Source organism: Lycium barbarum, chromosome 11 (genome assembly GCF_019175385.1).
Source record: "Lycium barbarum isolate Lr01 chromosome 11, ASM1917538v2, whole genome shotgun sequence".
NCBI lineage: Eukaryota > Viridiplantae > Streptophyta > Magnoliopsida > Solanales > Solanaceae > Lycium > Lycium barbarum.
Window position 1 is genome coordinate 12,048,748 of NC_083347.1, and position 19,521 is coordinate 12,068,268.

A 19,521-nucleotide genomic window follows, 5' to 3' on the forward strand; every position below is an offset into this window, starting at 1 on the left:
TATGGCCCCAATCTAGTTTAAATTTGCATTATGAGGTATAAGAGATTTTAAATTCAACAATTTTTTTAAAATGAGTCATATTCGTTTACAATTTGTTTAATGAACTCATTTTCTTACACTTACCATTATAAAGTTTTCATTAAGGTTCCATAACTATATACATATTTGTTCTATTTTATAGCAATTTTATTATGACAATCGGTATAAACAAATCAATTTATGCTGAATTCTTGTAATACATATCGATATACTATAGGTTTCATGTCCAGATCGACAATCAACATAAAGCTAATCAATTCACGATAAATTTTCACACATAAATTCATACGGACTCAACTTAATTTAAATTCGAATAATTAGGTATAATAAGAGAGTATAAATCTACCGATCAACATTAATGTAAAAGTCATATTTGCTTACAATTTTTTCTGACCGTAATCATTTAGGCATGCATAACATTTATCCTTAAAGTCTTAGATAATGTTCCGTAGTATATACATAATACACTTTACCTCTTTCTATCTATATATATATATTGCAATTTTAAACGTCATTAGTGCCTCATCAACTTTTGGTGCTATTTTATGGTACACCCACTGAGGCGTACAGTACAACAGTCTATTGAGCTTTTAGCTTTTTTGACTAGCAATAGTGATAATTCTTCACCTTTTTTGAAATTTGGCTCTTTTGTTTGGCAGTGGCTTTGCATACTACAGCTTTTCAAACTTTCAACTTCAATCATTTAACAGCACTATGCTAATTGTTTGTCCCTTAAATTAATATATTAAGGAGCAAAAAGTGTTATTGAATTACTTTTTCTTTAATCCTAAATTATGTTTGCTACTTTTTATTTTATATTGTCTAAAAAGTGTTATTTATTTTTCCACATTTCATTATAATGTAATATTTCTTTTCTTTATAAAATATTTCATTTCTCAACCGAAAAATGAAAAATAATTGCATATTTGTATGCCAGCCAAAGACAAATACAAGTATCAAATTATGATTCCGGAGTTTTAGAAATACAACATGTTCGAGCTAAGAATATCAATAGTTGAACTCGTCAAGTTTAAATTATGGATCTGTCGCTAATAACAAATAATTATGGAGTAGAGTCGGTAGGGGTGTGCATAGTTTGGATAAACCCGAAATTCGAATATTTTGGACTTATATTTTGAAATTTTCAAATTCTGGATTGGATTTCGGATTTAATTCTTAAAATTTTTGGATAATGGATCGGATTTTGGATTTGGAACATCGGATTTTTGGATATCCGAAAACCGGATTTCTTATACCTTATGTTTAGCCTACCCGACTATCCATTAGATATTAGTGACATTTCCTATATGTCCAATCTAATAAGTCAAATATACTCTACTCATTACACATCAACCCATATATTAAAAAAATTACTAAGTTGCCTGTATGAATGTCATTCTTTATTTATATGATTGTTATAGCAACAAGGAACTACTATATATTAAGGCAATTTAGTATGAATATTTTATTTGGTTGTATCCAAATTAATAAGTAACTAGTTTTTCTTTATTTGTTGCTATGTCTGAATTTGTCTTGGGCTTGGCTAACAAGTTACTATACTTACTTTTTATTTTTAACTAATCTTTTCCTCTTACGAATTTGGGGCAAAAACATTCCCAAGTACACAGGAAGAAATCTTTTTGGTATTGCATGTGATGTGTTTCTCAAAAGTCAATAGTTGTTTAAATAACTAATCAATGTTTTCTTTCTTTTCTTTTTTGCAGAAAACAATGTCTTTAATATATTTGTGTTTTTTTTTTGTATATCGTTTGTTCATCAACGTTAGAAAGAATGAAGAGAGTACATTAAAAATTAGCAAACACACAAGAGTTAATTTTTTAAGGGAAAAGGTGCAAATATAACCCTTAACTTTGCAATTCAAAGCAGATATGCCCAGAGGCGGAGCCAGGATTCGAAATTTGTGGGTTTGAGATTTAATTCGATTAAGTTACTAAGTTCTATATTAACAATTTATACATATTCAATGAATTTTTCAAGACAAATACATGGTTTAGACCAAAGTTATTGGGTTCGGCCGAACCCCCGTGTCGTATGCTAGCTCCGCCCCTGGATATGGCCTTCGTTTAAAAAGTGGTGTATATATGCCCTGCCGTTACAAAATGGTGCAAATATACTCTTTTGCTGACGAAATTGTTTGTAAATATCATTTAGCTTATTTTTTAATTAAAAAAACTACGTTAACAATTGGAAAACGTTTATATTATACTTCCTCTGATCCTATTTACCGGTCATGTTAATCTAATACTAAATTCACTAATTGACCCTATCTATTCTTTATCTCACCAAATTAATCTCTCTAAAATAAATACTCAGTCTATTAGGCATCTATTTTACCTTCAAGAACAATTAACCGAAGGTAAAATTAGAAGAAAAAAAATTATTTCTTGATTTACTAATATGAAAAGTATATATCTCGAAACAATAATAAATATAACAAGTAAATAGGATCGAAGGAAACTAAAACTAATTAGAAAACCATTGAGAACTGGTACTCTAAAGGGTCGTTTGGTTTTGTGGATAAGAAATAATAATCCCCGGATAAAACGCGGGATATTGGTTGAATTTTTATTTGAGATTAGTTATACCACTATCACTACCGAATAATAATTTATGTTATAATTTCAGGATAAAACACCAAAATGTTCAAGATGCCCTTTCCAAGTCTCATCTCCCAAAGTCCTTTAGAAAATCTAAGTTAAAATTGAAAATACAAATTTATCCCAACTAAAGCTAGTGTAAAACCGAACATATATTTTGTATTTTATCCTGTATATCTCATTTTTACTCCATAAACCAAATATCTACAAATAAAAGTATATTTACTACATAATTGTGTATATAATTTTGTTATAATAATCTCGATATGACTTTTTCACCAACCAAACGACCCCTTAGAAACTACATACGCCATTTGGGTATTCCCAAACTCAACTTTTGAAATGTTGAGAATAATTAACTGGTATGAGGGTATAATATTTCCAAAATTTAAAAACTATTGTACACAAACCGAAACAATAAATTCATAGGGAAAGTTATTTGGATAGAGACGAGCAGACACTATAGGAACAAGAAATTAAGACCAAAGCATTAGAGGACGAGTGTTTTAGAAGGTCCATTGCATGTGCCATAACATTGGGCCTGGGACCTATCTATCTCCTAGTTGGTAAACAATGTCACTAGTTTAAAATCAACAACATACATGGAAGTTTATTTTATAACCCCACTTAAAATTACTCCTCTTATTTTTTATAAATAAATGATACTTTATAACCAGTGGAAAAGTCGAAAACATATGCATTATATTAATCCAATGACAGAACTTTTTCAATGTTATAATTATTTCATTTTAGAAGTTGAATATGCCTTTCTATAATCTCGAGCAATAAATGATTTTGCAAAGAAAAGAAAGTCATGTAGGAAGTATTCACTTAGAAATTATATAGTAACTTTTAGAGCTTGTATGGATGGACTATAAGCCAAAAGCCATAAGTTGGGATTTCTAGCTTATGACTTTTTGCTTATTTTTGTTATTTTGGCTTAAAAATAAGTGCTTAAATACATTTCTTTATTTTACTCAAATAGGACAAAAGTGTTTAAAAGCTATTTTAGCTTAAAAGCACCTACTTATAATATAAGCCAATCTAAACAGGCACTTAATTCTTATATCAATGTTCCTTATGTTCCAATTTATGTATCACCGGTCGGAGAGAGTCAAACGAGTTTTATTTTTTACCGTGATTTTTTAATATGTCCTTCAAATATTTCAAATATTTCGACTTATAATACCTTTTACATAATTTTCAAATGTATAAATCTTATTTCTAAAACCTAAAGATGTCCATTTTTGAATTTACTGTCAAAATTAAACAGTTTAACTCTCGTAATTTGAATGGTGTCACATAAATCGAAATAGAGGGATTAATATTTGTCGAGCAACTACATGAAATGCAATTTGTTGCCTTTTTTATTTAAAAAGAACGCTTTATAAATGTGTTTAGTAGTCAAAAGCTGGCAAGAAAGAATAATATTGTTCCCAAATGCCACAGATGTTTATGACAAAACTTTTCACACGTTGCCTAAATTAAAGCTAATATGGTCTTAAGCCAAATTTATTGTAGTGTCAATTGAGATTATAGATCAAAGATGGCATTGAATGTAAAAAAAAAGAAGTCTTGGGTATATAAGAAATAAATAATCCTTATATAAGGTGTCTTTTAATTGTCAGACTAAAATGAATAAATAATGATCAGTACTTCACAATTTAGAAAAGAACCGTGTCAATAGTATTAAAAAAAAAATCCCAGCATAATTACAACGAAATAGGACATACATAAATTGGTCATGCAAAATAGGAGGATTAGGGAGAATTAAGTATGAGTATAAAAAATTCATTCTCAGGTTGCATGTATAGTTTTGTTTATTTAAGGATATTCAAAACAATACAATGGACATGACATGATAGTTCAGGACCTATTTTCTTCGAATGTTATAGAAGATATTTTTAAAATTTCTTATTATGTTAGTTTCCATCATTGTGACCAGATTATTTGACCATCCAACTACAACAAACTAGTACATCAGTCAGTAGATAATTATTTTAATCCATTATATGTATTTTTAAGATAGCTAAATTTCGCTAGAGTTTAAATTTTATGCTACAGTGTATAAGATTCTTTACACCATCATGTAATTCAAGAACATTTACCGTGCACAACACTTAAACTCTTATATGATCTGTAACTTGCGAAAGACATTTATAATTATTCAATATATAAACTGTTTGGGATCTTGGCACTTTTAGTCCCTTAAATATGGATAAATTTTGATTTTGATTCTTACGAATTATGGTTAATTATATTTAATCTTCAATTAATTAATAGGTTTCCCTTTAATCTATAGGGTTGGGAATCATCATAAATTTAACAAATTATTAATTGTTATTAATACTACTATTTTGGTCTCCTGAAGTTAATGTATATATGGCATTTGTAGCAGCAGATGCAATAATTTGAAGCATGCTACTGAGAAATTTAAAACGTCCAAATATACCTCTAAACAAGGTTCATACATATCCTAATGTAGATTTCATTGTTAATTTGAACCTTTTCAATTGTTCATAGTGTATTTTGAGACAAAAGATGACGTTGGTGCTTCTATGAGCCAATAGGCTAACAAATACACTCTCTATGTCTCAATAGGGGCAAATTTATAGACTAAACTATGGGATACGTGAACTCATGGTCTCTCCGTAAAATTAGATATTTCATGTATACATTTTTTAAAATTGGTATAATATTGTCTGTTGGCACCCATACTGCAAGCAGGGATGGAGCTACAGTGTAACGTGGGGGTTTGGACGAACTCAGTAGCTTTGTGTAGACTCGGTATTAACATCAGAAATTTCAGGTATATGACAATAACTGTGGATTGGAAAGGCCATTGTATCCCGAGTTTTGTGGATTCGAAACCTACTTTCTGCAGTTTGTTTCTTTTTAGCTAAGAAAACACAAAGCTGCATATATGCGCAAATTTCTTTTTAAAACTTTTAGCTTGCGTTTGGCCATAGATTTCCAAGTAAAATTTGAAAAACTTGATTTGGGTGAACTTTTTCAAAATTTGAAAATGTGTTTGGCCATAATTTTTCAAAACATATTTCACCTTTTTGCTTGAAAAACATGAAACATGATGTATATCCATAAGTTCTAAAAACTATCAAGAATGTGCAGATCTCATTTAAAAACATTAGTTTCTTTTCTTCCTTGTTACGTTTTCTCAGCAATATATTAAAATAAAAGAAAAAAAAGCATAAAATTGACAATTAGAAAATTAAAAATCACGTTTAAATGCAATTATAATGATAACGTTTATATTTATATAATGTTTAAGTGGTTCGTTATATTTTAAAATATATATTGAGTATCGGTACTCATTTAGTTTGACGGTTATTAATATATTAACTTGAGGTCATTGTCCTGTCTTAAAATTCAGAACTCACAAACCTCAAATTCTGGCTCCGCCTCTGACTACAAGAGGATTAAATGGTGCACTTGAATGAATGTTAAATTATATACCTAGAGGACTAGAGAAAAATTCACGCTTAACATATACTTGCCTTCTCTGTTGCATTTTAGCGGTACGCACATGTTCTAGACACGCTTAACATATAAATTCATTTTCCTGCATGTCGCTAATTTTGGTCACTTAATTGTTGCCTATAGGTTTTAGTAAAATTTATTTTTTGCATATATTTAGTATACGAATACAAGGTTTCAACAAAGTTATGAGTTCGGCCTAACACGTAAGTCTGACTTTTACATTCGCCGTTGTAGAGACAGATTCAATATTTAAAGTTTATGAGTTTCTACGCAATTTTAAGTTAATACCACCACAGCTGTCCACAGGACTGTAGTTGTTACTGGAAGAAACTTAATGGCCTGAAGGATGGTATGAGGAAGTGGTCTGTGCAAGATAGATATGCTCTCACTTCTGGGGGTAAGTATTCTATTGCAAGGAGTTACATTGCTATCATTGGAACTCAAAGAAGACTTGATGTGGCTGAACTTATTTGGAGTGCTGTATAACTTATTTGGAGTGCTGCTATACAGCCTAAACACAGGATTATAGCGTGGCTTGCAGCTCAGAACAAGTTATTGACTAAAGAAAGGCTGCTGAAAATTAAATTCCTATTCCAGTTGAGAATGTACATTGTTGTTTATGCACATCTCAGCCCTGGATTTGTTCACTGATTGTCCTTGGATAATTTCAGTAAGAGATGCACTGGGGGTATGGTTGCACCACTGCAAACTGGAGAGGTGCATCTGATTCTAAGGAAGATCAAAGGGAAACATTGGCCTCAATTCAAGAAGGAAGCTATTGCAGCTATCTGGAGTGCTATGATTTATCATACTTGGAGAGCCAGGAATTGGAAACTGTTCAAAGGAGTAAATTTACATAGTGAGTTGGCTGTTACACAGATAAAGAAGGAAGTAGTAGAAAGAATTAGGTCATTAAAGATGTCTAGGAAGATACATAGGTGTAGAAATTTTTTACAAGTTCTTACTGTGTAATTAGTTATCCCTGAGGCTTAGATTCCTTTTCACCCTTCCTAGAAGGTGGTTAACGGAACTAGGTCCTCTTTAGTTTGTTATTTATTTTTTATTAATAGTAATTTTCACAGTTACCAAAAAAAAATTGAGTTCACGATAAAATATTTAATACTATATTTTTTTATTTCCACACACACACTCTCCATTTGTTCCAAATTAACAGTCACTTTAGTTCAATAAACTTATCCCAAAATAATTGTCACTTTAAAATTTAAGACTAAAGTTGTCATTTGTTTCCAATTATATCCTTAATACTAAAAAGTGTGCACACTTTTTATTAAATAGAAGTTAATTAGTAAACTTTTTTGTACTATTTGTTATTTTCTTGGCGTAATATGCGACAGTTAAAATGAAAAAGATAAAATATCTATTTGCAAAAATTATTGAGTTCCTGAAAATCAGAATGCTCCCGGGCCCCGGGTGCATGCAAACCAATCAAAGAAAAAACGCGGCTCGGCAGCTAAGTTTGAATATCATACTAGGCTTTAATTTGTACACATGCATATTTTCTCTCTAGGTAGTACTTGCTTACTCAAAACTCAGCTAAGTTTGAATATCATACTAGGCTTTAATTTGTACACATGCATATTTTCTCTCTAGGTAGTACTTGCTTACTCAAAACTCAAAAGTAAACGGAAAAGAAGACTCAAAACACTTTTTGTGACTCTCAGTGCACGTAGCTACTTGTATATAAAGGGCCTCATGCATGGTCATAATATACAATCATTCAATTAGTTTTATCTTTGCATTAGAGAAAATAATATGGCATCCTTAACTAGGAACGTCTTTGTCGTTTTGACATTTTTATGTGTTTTATTGAGCTTTGTTTGCTTTAGCAATGCCCAATTGTCGACCAACTTTTATGGCAGCTCGTGCCGTAATGTGGCGGTAATAGTGAGGAATGCGATGAGACAAGCCGTGAGTAGAGAGCAAAGACTTGGTGCCTCGATTCTTCGCTTGTTCTTCCATGATTGCTTTGTTAATGTAAGTTTCCTTTTTCATTTCTATTATCCTTATCGTATTTTAATACGTTGTAACATGTTATAAATCTATCTTATTTTTTAGATTGCTAATTTTGTTTACGTATAATTTAGATAACTTGACAGTGGAAAAAATCTTTTACCCCGTCAATTTATAAGATCAGTAAATTACTTTTAATACCAACTGATTAATAAGTGGGCCAACTTAATCCGAAGTAATATTCATTTGAGTTTAATTAAGTTTTATACTCTATCAGTACAAATAATTTTTACACCATCAAATTATTCGATCGATATCTACAAGTACACGATCATTTTAAGATATTAATCTGAAATCCTAAAACTAAGTTATGTTACCTATTACAATGGGTAATATTTTTACTGACCATTTATATTGGTTAAACGCTCCTTCGATCACTTACCCTTAAAAAGGTTTTAAATGTACGTAGATGTGTACGCAATATCCGGCTAAAAGTTGAAGGAATGCACGAAGAATTTGTATATTCTAATAGTCTTTTTGCTATGGTTACAATTACTTAGGGGTGCGATGCATCGATACTGCTGGATGACACAGCAACATTCACGGGAGAAAAGAATGCAAACCCAAACAGGAACTCAGCAAGAGGATATGAAGTGATAGACGCCATTAAAACTCAAGTTGAAGCCGCTTGTCCTAATGTTGTCTCTTGTGCCGACATTCTCGCTCTTGCTGCCCGAGAGGGCGTTTTTCAGGTCAGTGGAGAGGAAAATATATTTATAGTATAAAGTACAAATAAAAAGGAACGGAGGGTGTACCATATTTAGTTGGTGCAACGAAACTACTTGTAGTAGTGAATTAAAACGAGTTTAAGAGCCCGTTTGGATTGGCTTACAGCTTAAAGTTGTTTGCAGCTTATAAGCTGAAAAAAATAAGTTGGGGTAGTCCAACTTATTTTTTTTGGCTTATAAGCTGTTTTCAGCTTATAAGCTGCTTTAGATAAACTAAGTCAAATGGGTTCAATTATTTTTTTGAGCTTATTTTAAGCATAAAATGACTTTAAGTTGGCCAGCCAAACACTCAAAAAAGCTGAAAACAACTTATAAGCCAACTTATAAGCCAATCCAAACGGGCTCTAAATCCTATGCTTTGGGCGGGGGTAAAAAATATGTATGTAACATTTAAGCAATTAAGGATAAATCTCTATTATACACATTAACATTTAACTATAATAACCTATTAACCTGAATAAAATTGAGACTTAATTCACATACGCTTAGCATATGGTACATAATATTTTCACTATCTTTAGATTTTAATCAATTGTAGAGCAGGTAACCTATACCTTATTCTTTATGTTACTTTTTTCACTTCTGTGGATAATTGCACACATGCATCTGTTTTGTATGAAACGTGATAATGTCACGTTGTCAAAGACAAAAAATGAGTTCCAAGTCCTATGTCTGCCAATATAAAAACTATTTACGCAATCAAATCACTTAAACATGTAATTCTTTTTTAATAACCACTAATTAAAAATGTAACTAACATACTATTATAATTTAAAATTCGCTGATAGTGTAAACAAATCTTTATAAATGTAATATGGATAACTTAAATCCATAAATATTTAACTCACTAACGTGTTATGATATGTTTACACTAAACTAATATTGTAATTTATATATATATATATATATAAACTTAAAATCCTTGGGACAATATATATATAGGTAGGAGGGCCAACATGGACCGTGCCATTGGGAAGAAGAGACGCAAGGACCGCAAGCCAAAGCGCAGCCAACACCCAAATCCCAGCACCAACTTCCAGCCTTTCAACTTTGATCTCCATGTTCTCCGCAAATGGCCTAAGCGCCGCCGACATGACGGCGCTCTCTGGGTCCCACACAATTGGGCAAGCCCAGTGCACCACTTTCCGGACCCGCATCTACAACGAGACCAACATCGACACGCAATTCGCCGCCACGCGCAGGGCCACGTGCCCTGCTTCTGGCGGCGACGCGAATTTGGCCCCGTTGGATATACAGACGCCGAACCGGTTCAATAACGATTATTATGAGAACTTAGTGGCTCAACGTGGGTTGCTTCACTCGGATCAAGAATTGTTTAACGGTGGATCTCAGGATGCGTTAGTGAGGAGTTATAGTACTAATGCTGTTGCTTTTAGACGTGATTTTGCAGCAGCTATGGTGAAAATGGGGAATATTAGTCCACTGACTGGAACTAACGGAGAGATTAGAAGGAACTGCAGGGCTATAAATTAACAAATAAAATAATTATATAATTAAATTATCATGTGCTACTTTATATCCTTTTTCATAACTATTTTGATTTGTTGTACTTGAGTTGATGTATTTCGGAAATAACTTTTCTATCTCCACGAGATAAAGATAAGGTCTGTGTACATGTATTCTACCCTCCCCAAACCCACCCAGGAAATTGCACTGGATATGTTATTGTCGTTGTTATATAATTAAATTCCCAAACCCCACGTCGTGGGATTTCACTGAGTTGTTGTTGTTTTGTTTATATAATTAAATTGTCATATATAAACTTTGATTGCTAGCAAGTTGTAGTTCTGGTACTTAAGCTAGCTAAAGTTTGCAAAAGTATAATAACGTCAGTCGCTATGATATAAACTGTAACCTGCGGAAGACATTCATAATTATTCAATAGTATAAATTCTGTTGGTATCTCGAAGGGTGCAAGTAAGTATTTACCATTATTATTTATATTTTGTCGAGTTATAATTAATTAAATTGAGTTTGGGAAATTAGCACTTTTAGTCTCTTAAATATGAATAAATTTTGAGTATGGTCCTTGTGATTCATAGTTAAGCATATTCAATCTTCAATTAATTAATATGTGTCTTTTTCATTTCTAAGCTAGACTGTAAATCTTCACAAATTTAACGAATTATTAAGTACTAAATCATTTAATTATCGATGCTAAACGATTAATTACTATATGTTTTGGCCTCCTGTAGTTACTGTAGACATATTACTTTTATAGGAGCAAATACAATAATGTAAAACATGTTTCTGAGCAATTAAAAATTCAACTAATACCTCTAAACAAGGTATAAACATATCCCGATGTAGTTTTCGTTGTTAGTGTGAAGGGCATATTTGAATCCTTTTAATTACAGTATTTAGAGTATATTTGAGCCAGAAGATCGATATCAAGATAACATTGATATTTCTAGGAGCCGATAAGTTTACAAATGACATATATATAAAATAAATCACAAAAATTAGAACATTTGCTGTCGTTTTCAGGTTGTTAAATCTTGTGATATAAAGAATTTACAGATATTTCACATGTCGGCTGAAAAATTGATAAAAGGCCAATGGATTTAAGCAACAACTTCTAGAAAGGTAACTCCATAGACTATGACAGGTGCTGACGATTCTAGTTGATAAATGTTTAGGAAAATTTTTGAATCTTCTCCTCTCGACCTTCATCTTTGATTTAAACTGACGAAATTAAAGAATGATGAATTCAAGGGAGAAAAAGATGAAAGCCTTTAAAAAAGAAAAAAAAAATTAGTGTGACTATACACAAGTGACATGTATTTTCCGGAATGAATAAATTAAAATTTTTCACAATCTTTTGACCGACTAAAGACCAAAATACAAGACTTGAAGATAGGCCATATATGTAAATTTTAACCGGAGCAATGCATGCTTGAAGGAGAAAGCCAATCAGAAGGCATTTTGTGAAACTAAATTAAATAAAACAAAATAGTCATGTTTAAAGGAGAGGGACAAATGGCACGTTTAGAGAGAGAATTTAAGTCCAAAATTTAGCCGCAGAGCGACAGACTGTTGATATCGAAATAATCATGACGTCACGCGGAAGCAAACAAAAGAAGTCTTTAACAACGATAACAAAAAAAAACACATAATATAATAAATTGGTTTGGTCAGTTGACCTACATGATAAGAAAATATAAAACTATTGAGAGAATAATCTCCCCCTAAACAAGACTTAATGACTACATTATAAATGCTATTGAATTGTTCGTGAGAAGAAAATATTTTCTATTTATAAAAGTCCAAAGCTTCTTCTACAAGAAAATGATAGATACAGGAGAGTCCTTTTCCACAAAGAAACCTTTTGCTACTAAGTAATTCTTTTTGAAGTAAAACACAGTTATAGTAGAATCCAAATTAGATAGAAAATTTAGGGCAATCCCTAACAAATCTCCTTTGGCCAGAATTTTCTAGCAAAATAATATTGATTCTCCTTCTTCACATAATCTTCATCACTGGTACTTGTCAAGATTAAAAATATTATGGGTTAAAAGTTAGTTTAAATATTTTGCTTTATTTTTTACGATGCAACATCAGGGATGTTGAAAACTCATCTCCACATGCATATAGTACTCTGGACAAAATCTTCATTATCGTGAGATTAGTTTGCAGCTTGATTTGAACCTACCTTAAACATGTTTTCAACCTCGTTGAACCACTGGCTTAACCATTGGCTCTGATACCACTTGTTGAGATTGAAATAATCATAGTGTCATGCAGAAGCAAACAAAACAAACCTTTAACAACGATAACAATGAGAAATAATAAAAAGACTCATAATATAATAAACTATTTTGGTCAACTGACCTACATATGACAAATAAAAAAAATACTCCATCCGTCCCAATTTATGTGATCTAGTTTGATTGGGCACGAAGTTTAAGAAATGAAAGGAAGGCTTTTGAATCTTATGGTCTAAAATAAGTCAAAGATATTTGTGTGGTTATAGATCATCTCGTTAAACGTAAAAGGTAAAGTTTAAAGTTAAATTGTTGCCAAATAAGTAAATGTATCATTCTTTTTGGGACAGACTAAAAATGAAAGTATAGCACATAAATTGGGACAGAGGGAGTATAAAACTATTGAGAGAATAATTTCTCCCTAAACAAGACTCTTTAATGATTACATTTGTATACGGGTAAAATCGAGGATATGGATATCCTCGGTTTCCCGGCATTCAAGTTATGGTCGGTCAAGATTAGACCGACCTTATCAGACCCGGTATTGAAGCTCGACTTGGAACGAGGCGTTAAAGCGAAATCAAAAAGCTGTTAGGCACCATGACCAGAAGACCGAAGTATCCGCCATCAACCGGATATTTCGGCACCGATTACGTTAAACAGCTATCAACAGATTCTGTTCCTTTTTTAGAATTGTACTAGGGTTAGGACTCCTCTATATAAAGAGGAGGCCCCTATTTATTTCCGATCAGTTTTTCCCTATCATAGAGATATACTGTGTACTAAGCAGGCAATATAATCATCAAAGTTCATTAATCTTTTCTAAGTTTCCCATTGTTACTCACTGTTCAATATCCGGTCATAGGGGATTGACCTCGGTTCTCAGTACCCGAGGCTGGTCAACATTCATAGCGGTCAGATCTATATATTTCATTTTACTTCTTTGTTTGTCGTATAATCTAATGTCGTGTTGAATTAAACCACATATCCTTAGCACCGCATACAAATTCAATTGTTATCCATTTTAAGGGTAAACAGTTTGGCGCCCACCGTGGGGCCTAGGATAATAGTGGTGATTTAGTACGAATTCTGATAACACTCGATATTTTACACTTGTTCTTTGAAGTTTGATTTCAGGTTTACCCGACATGTCAGAATATCATTCTGTCAACTTTCACGCTGAATCAAGCCACCACGAGGGAAACGACAATGGGGTACCTAATAACAACGTACCCCCAGTCGATCCTAACCAGATCAGATCATCAATAGGCGACGTGCCCGTCGGCGGGGATAATGGAGCCACGCTGCAACAGCTCCGGAACCAGTTGGACATGGCTATGGCACAGTTGCAAGCCCAGCAGGAGGTTATAGCACAACTACAAAATCAAAATTGAGCACCTGAGGTTGCTCCATCCAAGCAGACCGAGGAAATCGAAGAAAGGCACATTGCTAGAAATAACGGGAACAATCTCGGACAAAATGTTAAGCTAATAAGGATGCTCAAAGAGCTGGCAAAACGAGTATAATCTGGGGAAAAGAAGATAGAGGCGAATTACAAGAAGGTGGAGAACTATAACGCAAGGGTCAACCAAATTCCTAGGGCACCCCCGGTGTTGAAGGGATCTGATTCGAAAAAATTCATCCAAATGCCTTTTCCGCCAAGCCCTGCGTCAAAGCCGATCCCGAAGAGGTTTTGTTTGCCCGATATCCCAAAGTATAATGGGACTACCGACCTAACGAGCACGTGACTGCATACACATACGCTATTAAAGGTAATGATCTCGCCAAGGACGAGAGGGAGTCGGTACTGCTTAAGAAGTTCGGGGAAACCCTGTCCAAGGAAGCAATGATATGGTATCACAACTTGCCTGAACATCGATTGACTCATTTTCCATGCTTGCGGATGCTTTTTTCAAAGCTCATGCCGGAGCAATTAAGGTCGAAACCCGAAAATCAGATTTGTTCAACGTTAAGCAGCGAGATGATGAAACCCTCCGCGAGTTTGTGGCCCGATTTCAAATGGAGCGTATGGACTTACCTCCGGTCACTGATGATTGGGCCATTCAGGCTTTTACTCAGGGTCTCAACTCAAGAAGCTCGATTACATCTATGGAGCTAAACCAAAATCTGGTAGAGTACCCGGGCAATCGCATGGGCTGATGTACACAACAGGTATCAATCAAAGATCAAGGTCGGAGATGATAAGATTTTGAGAGCCTCCTCGGTTTCATGACGCCCTAGTAAAGGGAATGATCGATCGAGGAGAATAACAGATCGAGAGTCGAGACCGTCATATGACAGGTATCAGCCTTATCCACCCGATCGAAGGGGTAACGGGCGCAACAGCGAACCGAGCAAGAATGATAGGAGGAGCGATCAAGGCCTAAATAATCGTGGAATGATGAACAAAAATGTTGCCAACAGATTCTCGGGAAATAAAGAGGTCCCAAGATTGTTCGAATATAATTTCTGCGTCGATGTAGCGACCATAGCAGCGACCGTTATCCGCAACCGGGAAATAAGGCAATCTAATCTGACCCTGAAAAATAGGATAAGAGCCTGATCTGTAAATACCATCACACCCATGGTCATCGGACCGAAGATTGCCGACAGTTAAAAGAGGAGGTAGCTCGTTTATTTAATTTAGACCACCTTCGAGAGTTCTAAAGTGAACGAGCCAAAACTCACTTCAAGAACATGGACGCTAACAAGCAGGATAGGCCGGAAGTAGGGCTGCTTATCGGGCGGATTGGACGAATTATTACACGTAACGGTTCGTCTTAACGGTTATCAGCTTTTAAAAGTATTAATCCGCTAGCCAACCTATAAGATATCAATTGGTTCGGTATCAGATTAGCAATTATCGGACGGTTATCGGGCGGTGTATCGGCTAAATATAAGAGAAAATGAAAGAAGTGAAAGAAGATCCAACACTAAAAATAACTAAGTAACTCTATGAAGACATATATAACTTATAACTTAGCCTTTTAGTGTGCCAAGACAGGAGAGTTTTTTAATCATTCACAAGATTTCCTGTACATGCTGTGTTTCATGCAAACTAGTTTACAATGCATAATAATGTATGCCAAGAGCTGGTACTAACAAAGAAGTATAGCCAGGTCCAATACACTTGGGCATGACCAAAAAAACTTGCAAGGCAAAAATGAACATTTTTTTAATTTTATTTTATGAAACCAAAGTTGCTTTTAATTGATTAAGCACTCAACAGGCAAAAGGTTCAAATGTACAACTGAATGCCGGTAGCTAACCAACATGGCAAAGTACTACTATGAAGAAAGCCTGGAGAAGTAACTAGACAGATAGCTTCTTCCTCTTGAACGTGTTATACCTTCATCAATGACAAAAAATGAAGGCATCCCAGTGCTGAGGCTTAGCTTTAGGTTTACAAATTATAATTGCCATACATATTTTATATGTTTAGGGGTTAAAATATGATAAATTCTTAACGGGTTAACGGTTTACCCAATAAGAAAATTGAGTAATCCGTCCCCCGCACCGATAAGCCGTTAATTATAAAATTTAAATCCATTCCCCACCCGCTAATCCGATAACCCAATACCAATAAGGCTATAAGCCAATTTTGCGGTTGGGTTATCGGTAGCGGTTGGTTTTGAACAACCCTAGCCGGAAGAGCCTCAACAAGTGATCCACATGATCATGGGAGGAACAGACATTCCCCAGGGGCCGTAATGAAATGCACCAAAGTTTCCATAAGCAGAGAAAAGGGTATTCAGAATTATGACCCCAACGGTCCTATCTCGTTCAATGACGAGGACATGGAAGGCATCGTTCAGCCTCACAACAACGTATTGGTAATATCTGTTGTTATATCCCGTATTTTTGAACGTCAGATTATTTGCTGAGGTGGGGCCCACACATCGAGATTTTTTTTGGGACATCTGAAAAGTCATATGAATCACATATGTGAAGTTAAACACAACTCAAGAAGGACCCTTGGGCCAAATCAAAGTGGAAGTCCTCCAAACGAATATTTTTAAGAAAACGTTTTCGGGTGACCTGACTTTGGGGGGAAAAAAAGGTATTATAAGTTTGGAATTTGGAAAAATACCAAGAAATAGAAGTTGTAGATAATTGAATTAGCTTTTCAACCATAGGTCGTGGGTTCCTAGGTGACGTCGATACAAGGAGATATGGACATTTTAAGGTCGAAAGGTCAGTGGGCTAGGCCCAACTCGGGGCCAACCGGGTTAGGTCCATGACAAAAAAAAAAAAAAAAGAGGCCCAATAGGGGGCCATCCGGCCATGGTCCATAAAAAGGACCCAAGCCCAAGTGAATTATCCATGTGATAATTAAATAAAAGGGGCCATTTAGTTGTCTTGAAACATATAGAAGTTTCAAGAAAATTAGAAGAGGAGAAAAACAAAAAAATGAAGAGCAAAAGAGACATGGCATTCGGCCATGCCCTCCAATTTTTGTCCCTTTGAAATCTTCTTCCAAAAATTATTTTCTTGTGGTATTCCTACTAATTCAAGAGTCCTTTACAACTTGGTGTAGTTGTTTTGGAAGAAAGAGCACTTGTTTCTTCAAGTTGACAACTTGGTCAAGTGAAGAAGATTGTAAAAAAAAAGTAAGAATCAATTTTTTTTTTTTTTTTTTTATGTTATGAAGGTTTGTTTATGTTGTAGTATGTAGAAATGAGTAGAAATTATGGAAATATGGAAGTTTGCAAAGTGGGTATGTATGTAAGGGTGTAGCCGTGTATGTATATTGTTGTATATATAATATGAGTTGAATTTTATGTTGTATTCTAGTTGTGGTTATGGTGAAATTTATATTGGAAATGAAAGTTGAATGAATTTGGTGGAAGTTGGAAATATGGAATGTAGAAGATTATGTCACTTTAGAATGATTTTGTGATATTATGGAAATGAAGTTGTTAAGATGTGAATTATGATTATGGTTGATGAAATTGGAAGGTGGAAATATGTTATGAATATGTATGTTGAAGATTAGAAGTTTTGGATGGATTATGGTTTGGTGGGAAATTTGTATATTTTGTGAATATTTTGTAAAGTGATATGAAATGTTCCGAATTGTATTGGAGTGATCTTGATTAGTAAATGAATATGAGAATGTTGGTATTGAATTGAAAATGTGAAGTTGGAATGAAAGCTATTGCACTATGTTGGAAAGAAGACTAGTTATGCTATATTGTGTTTTGTAATGATTGTTGGTGTTGTTGGTGAATTATTTTGGCCGAGTTAAATTCTCGGGGATGTTATATGTATAGGGGAGATGCTGCCCAAATTTTTGTAGACAAGTATTGGTTAAGATTGAACTTTTAAACCTTATGATTTATATTTGGTAAATGTGACCAAATGTAGATTTTGGACGAAACGGGATTTGAATTTGGAGAGGCGTAAGGAGCGAATAAGGTATGTAAAGCTTTACCTTTCCTTCTCTTGGCATGTCCTAGGTATGATAGGCTTTGATACGAGCCTCAGGGACGACTCTACTCTTCGGAATCTACGTCCAAATTTGCCTCTTTTTCATTCAGTAGAATTGAATTGAACATGTTATGAATAGTTAGAAAAAGTGCCTAAATGTCTAGAACTTGCACCAATAGGACCCGATTACCTTAAAACTCTCACGAGTGATGTTATGAAGTGTGATATACGTAAATTATGTACGCCACCTCATTTGACCCGAGGTGAGCCCATTATTCCCGGATTTTTCTGATTTGTTCCGTTTGACTTATTTTGAAGTAGAATTCAAAGGAAACTCTTGGCTACTCTTCTGACTACTATATGACATTCGTTTGAATTATTTTGATAAGCCCCATAATATATTTTGAAACATGGAAATGATTTCAGAAAACTTATTTTGACATATGCTATTGTGATGTCCGAAAGGCATACACTATGATTACTGCTCCGGTTTTGTTATATGGTTTGTCATCTGAATTATGCTACTGAGTCTCCGTAAATGTGTTATATTTTATTTTGCATTAGTTTCTCACTACTCCATTCGTGGATGCCTCAATGTTTCCTTCACTGAGCCCGGGCCAGGATATGTTATCACGCGTATTCCACTGCATTGTTCGCCGTGCCTCGATGTGAAGGGGCAGGTATGACACGTACATGGGTTCTGGAGTTATGCTGTGCCATGAACATATATTCTGACATTCGATGATATGATATGATATGTGCACATTCTGATATTTGATATGATATGACTATCTGATATGTTATGATATGTTACGGAGATATTCCCTACTCTGGAGTTATGTTGTGTTGTGGCGCCAGTAACGGGGTGGCGACCACGTTCTGTTCACCGTGTCCTATAATGGGGCCGGATATGGCGTATGTTCCGACATGCATTGATAGTTCTGTTCACCGCGTCCCTTACAGAAGGGCCGGGATCTGTTATACGCACATATATGATATACGATTCTGATATGCACGGTTTGTGTTTGGGAAGTATGCTCTCTGGCATTTTGTACCCTCTGTACTTATTCTGACCTATGATATTGATATACATGATCTGTGTCTGGAAAACTAGCATTCTGACATTCTGGATCCGTACTTCTTTTGACATATGACTTCGACATACATGCTCCGCGTGTGGAAAACAAACCTTCTGGTACTCTCGATCGGTACCCTTTTCTCTGACACATGATCTGCGTTCGGAAAATAAGTGTTGGTACTTTGGATAGTGTACTTACTGTTTGTACTGTCTGTTTCGATTATGGTTCAGTTTTCTGTATTCCATGCTTTACATACTCGGTACATTTTTCGTACTGACCCCTCTCCTTCGGGGGCTGCGTTTCATGCCGCGCAGGTACACCCAGATGAGTTGAAGTTATTACGGAAGATGTTCCAGCGGAGTTGGCAGGCTCC

The 19,521-nt window shown here is 34.4% G+C and overlaps 1 protein-coding gene across 1 annotated transcript; it reads left to right on the plus strand.

The window, feature by feature from the left end:
* The first annotated feature begins 7,902 nt into the window (after window positions 1-7,902).
* Window positions 7,903-10,746, plus strand: LOC132616796 (peroxidase P7-like). Its single transcript, XM_060331457.1, has 3 exons — window positions 7,903-8,150; window positions 8,687-8,878; window positions 9,857-10,746. The coding sequence occupies exons 1-3, from the start codon at window positions 7,929-7,931 to the stop codon at window positions 10,406-10,408; spliced, it is 966 nt and encodes a 321-aa protein (XP_060187440.1). The 5' UTR covers window positions 7,903-7,928; the 3' UTR covers window positions 10,409-10,746.
* Window positions 10,747-19,521: the final 8,775 nt, after the last annotated feature.

Excerpts from the sequence above, each read along its gene's own strand:
- LOC132616796 (XM_060331457.1), top strand. The coding sequence starts at position 7,929 with ATGGCATCCTTAACTAGGAACGTCTTTGTCGTTTTGACATTTTTATGT. Across the intron at positions 8,151-8,686 it reads TCCATGATTGCTTTGTTAAT|GGGTGCGATGCATCGATACT; the intron begins GTAAGTTTCCTT and ends ACAATTACTTAG. Across the intron at positions 8,879-9,856 it reads CCCGAGAGGGCGTTTTTCAG|GTAGGAGGGCCAACATGGAC; the intron begins GTCAGTGGAGAG and ends ATATATATATAG.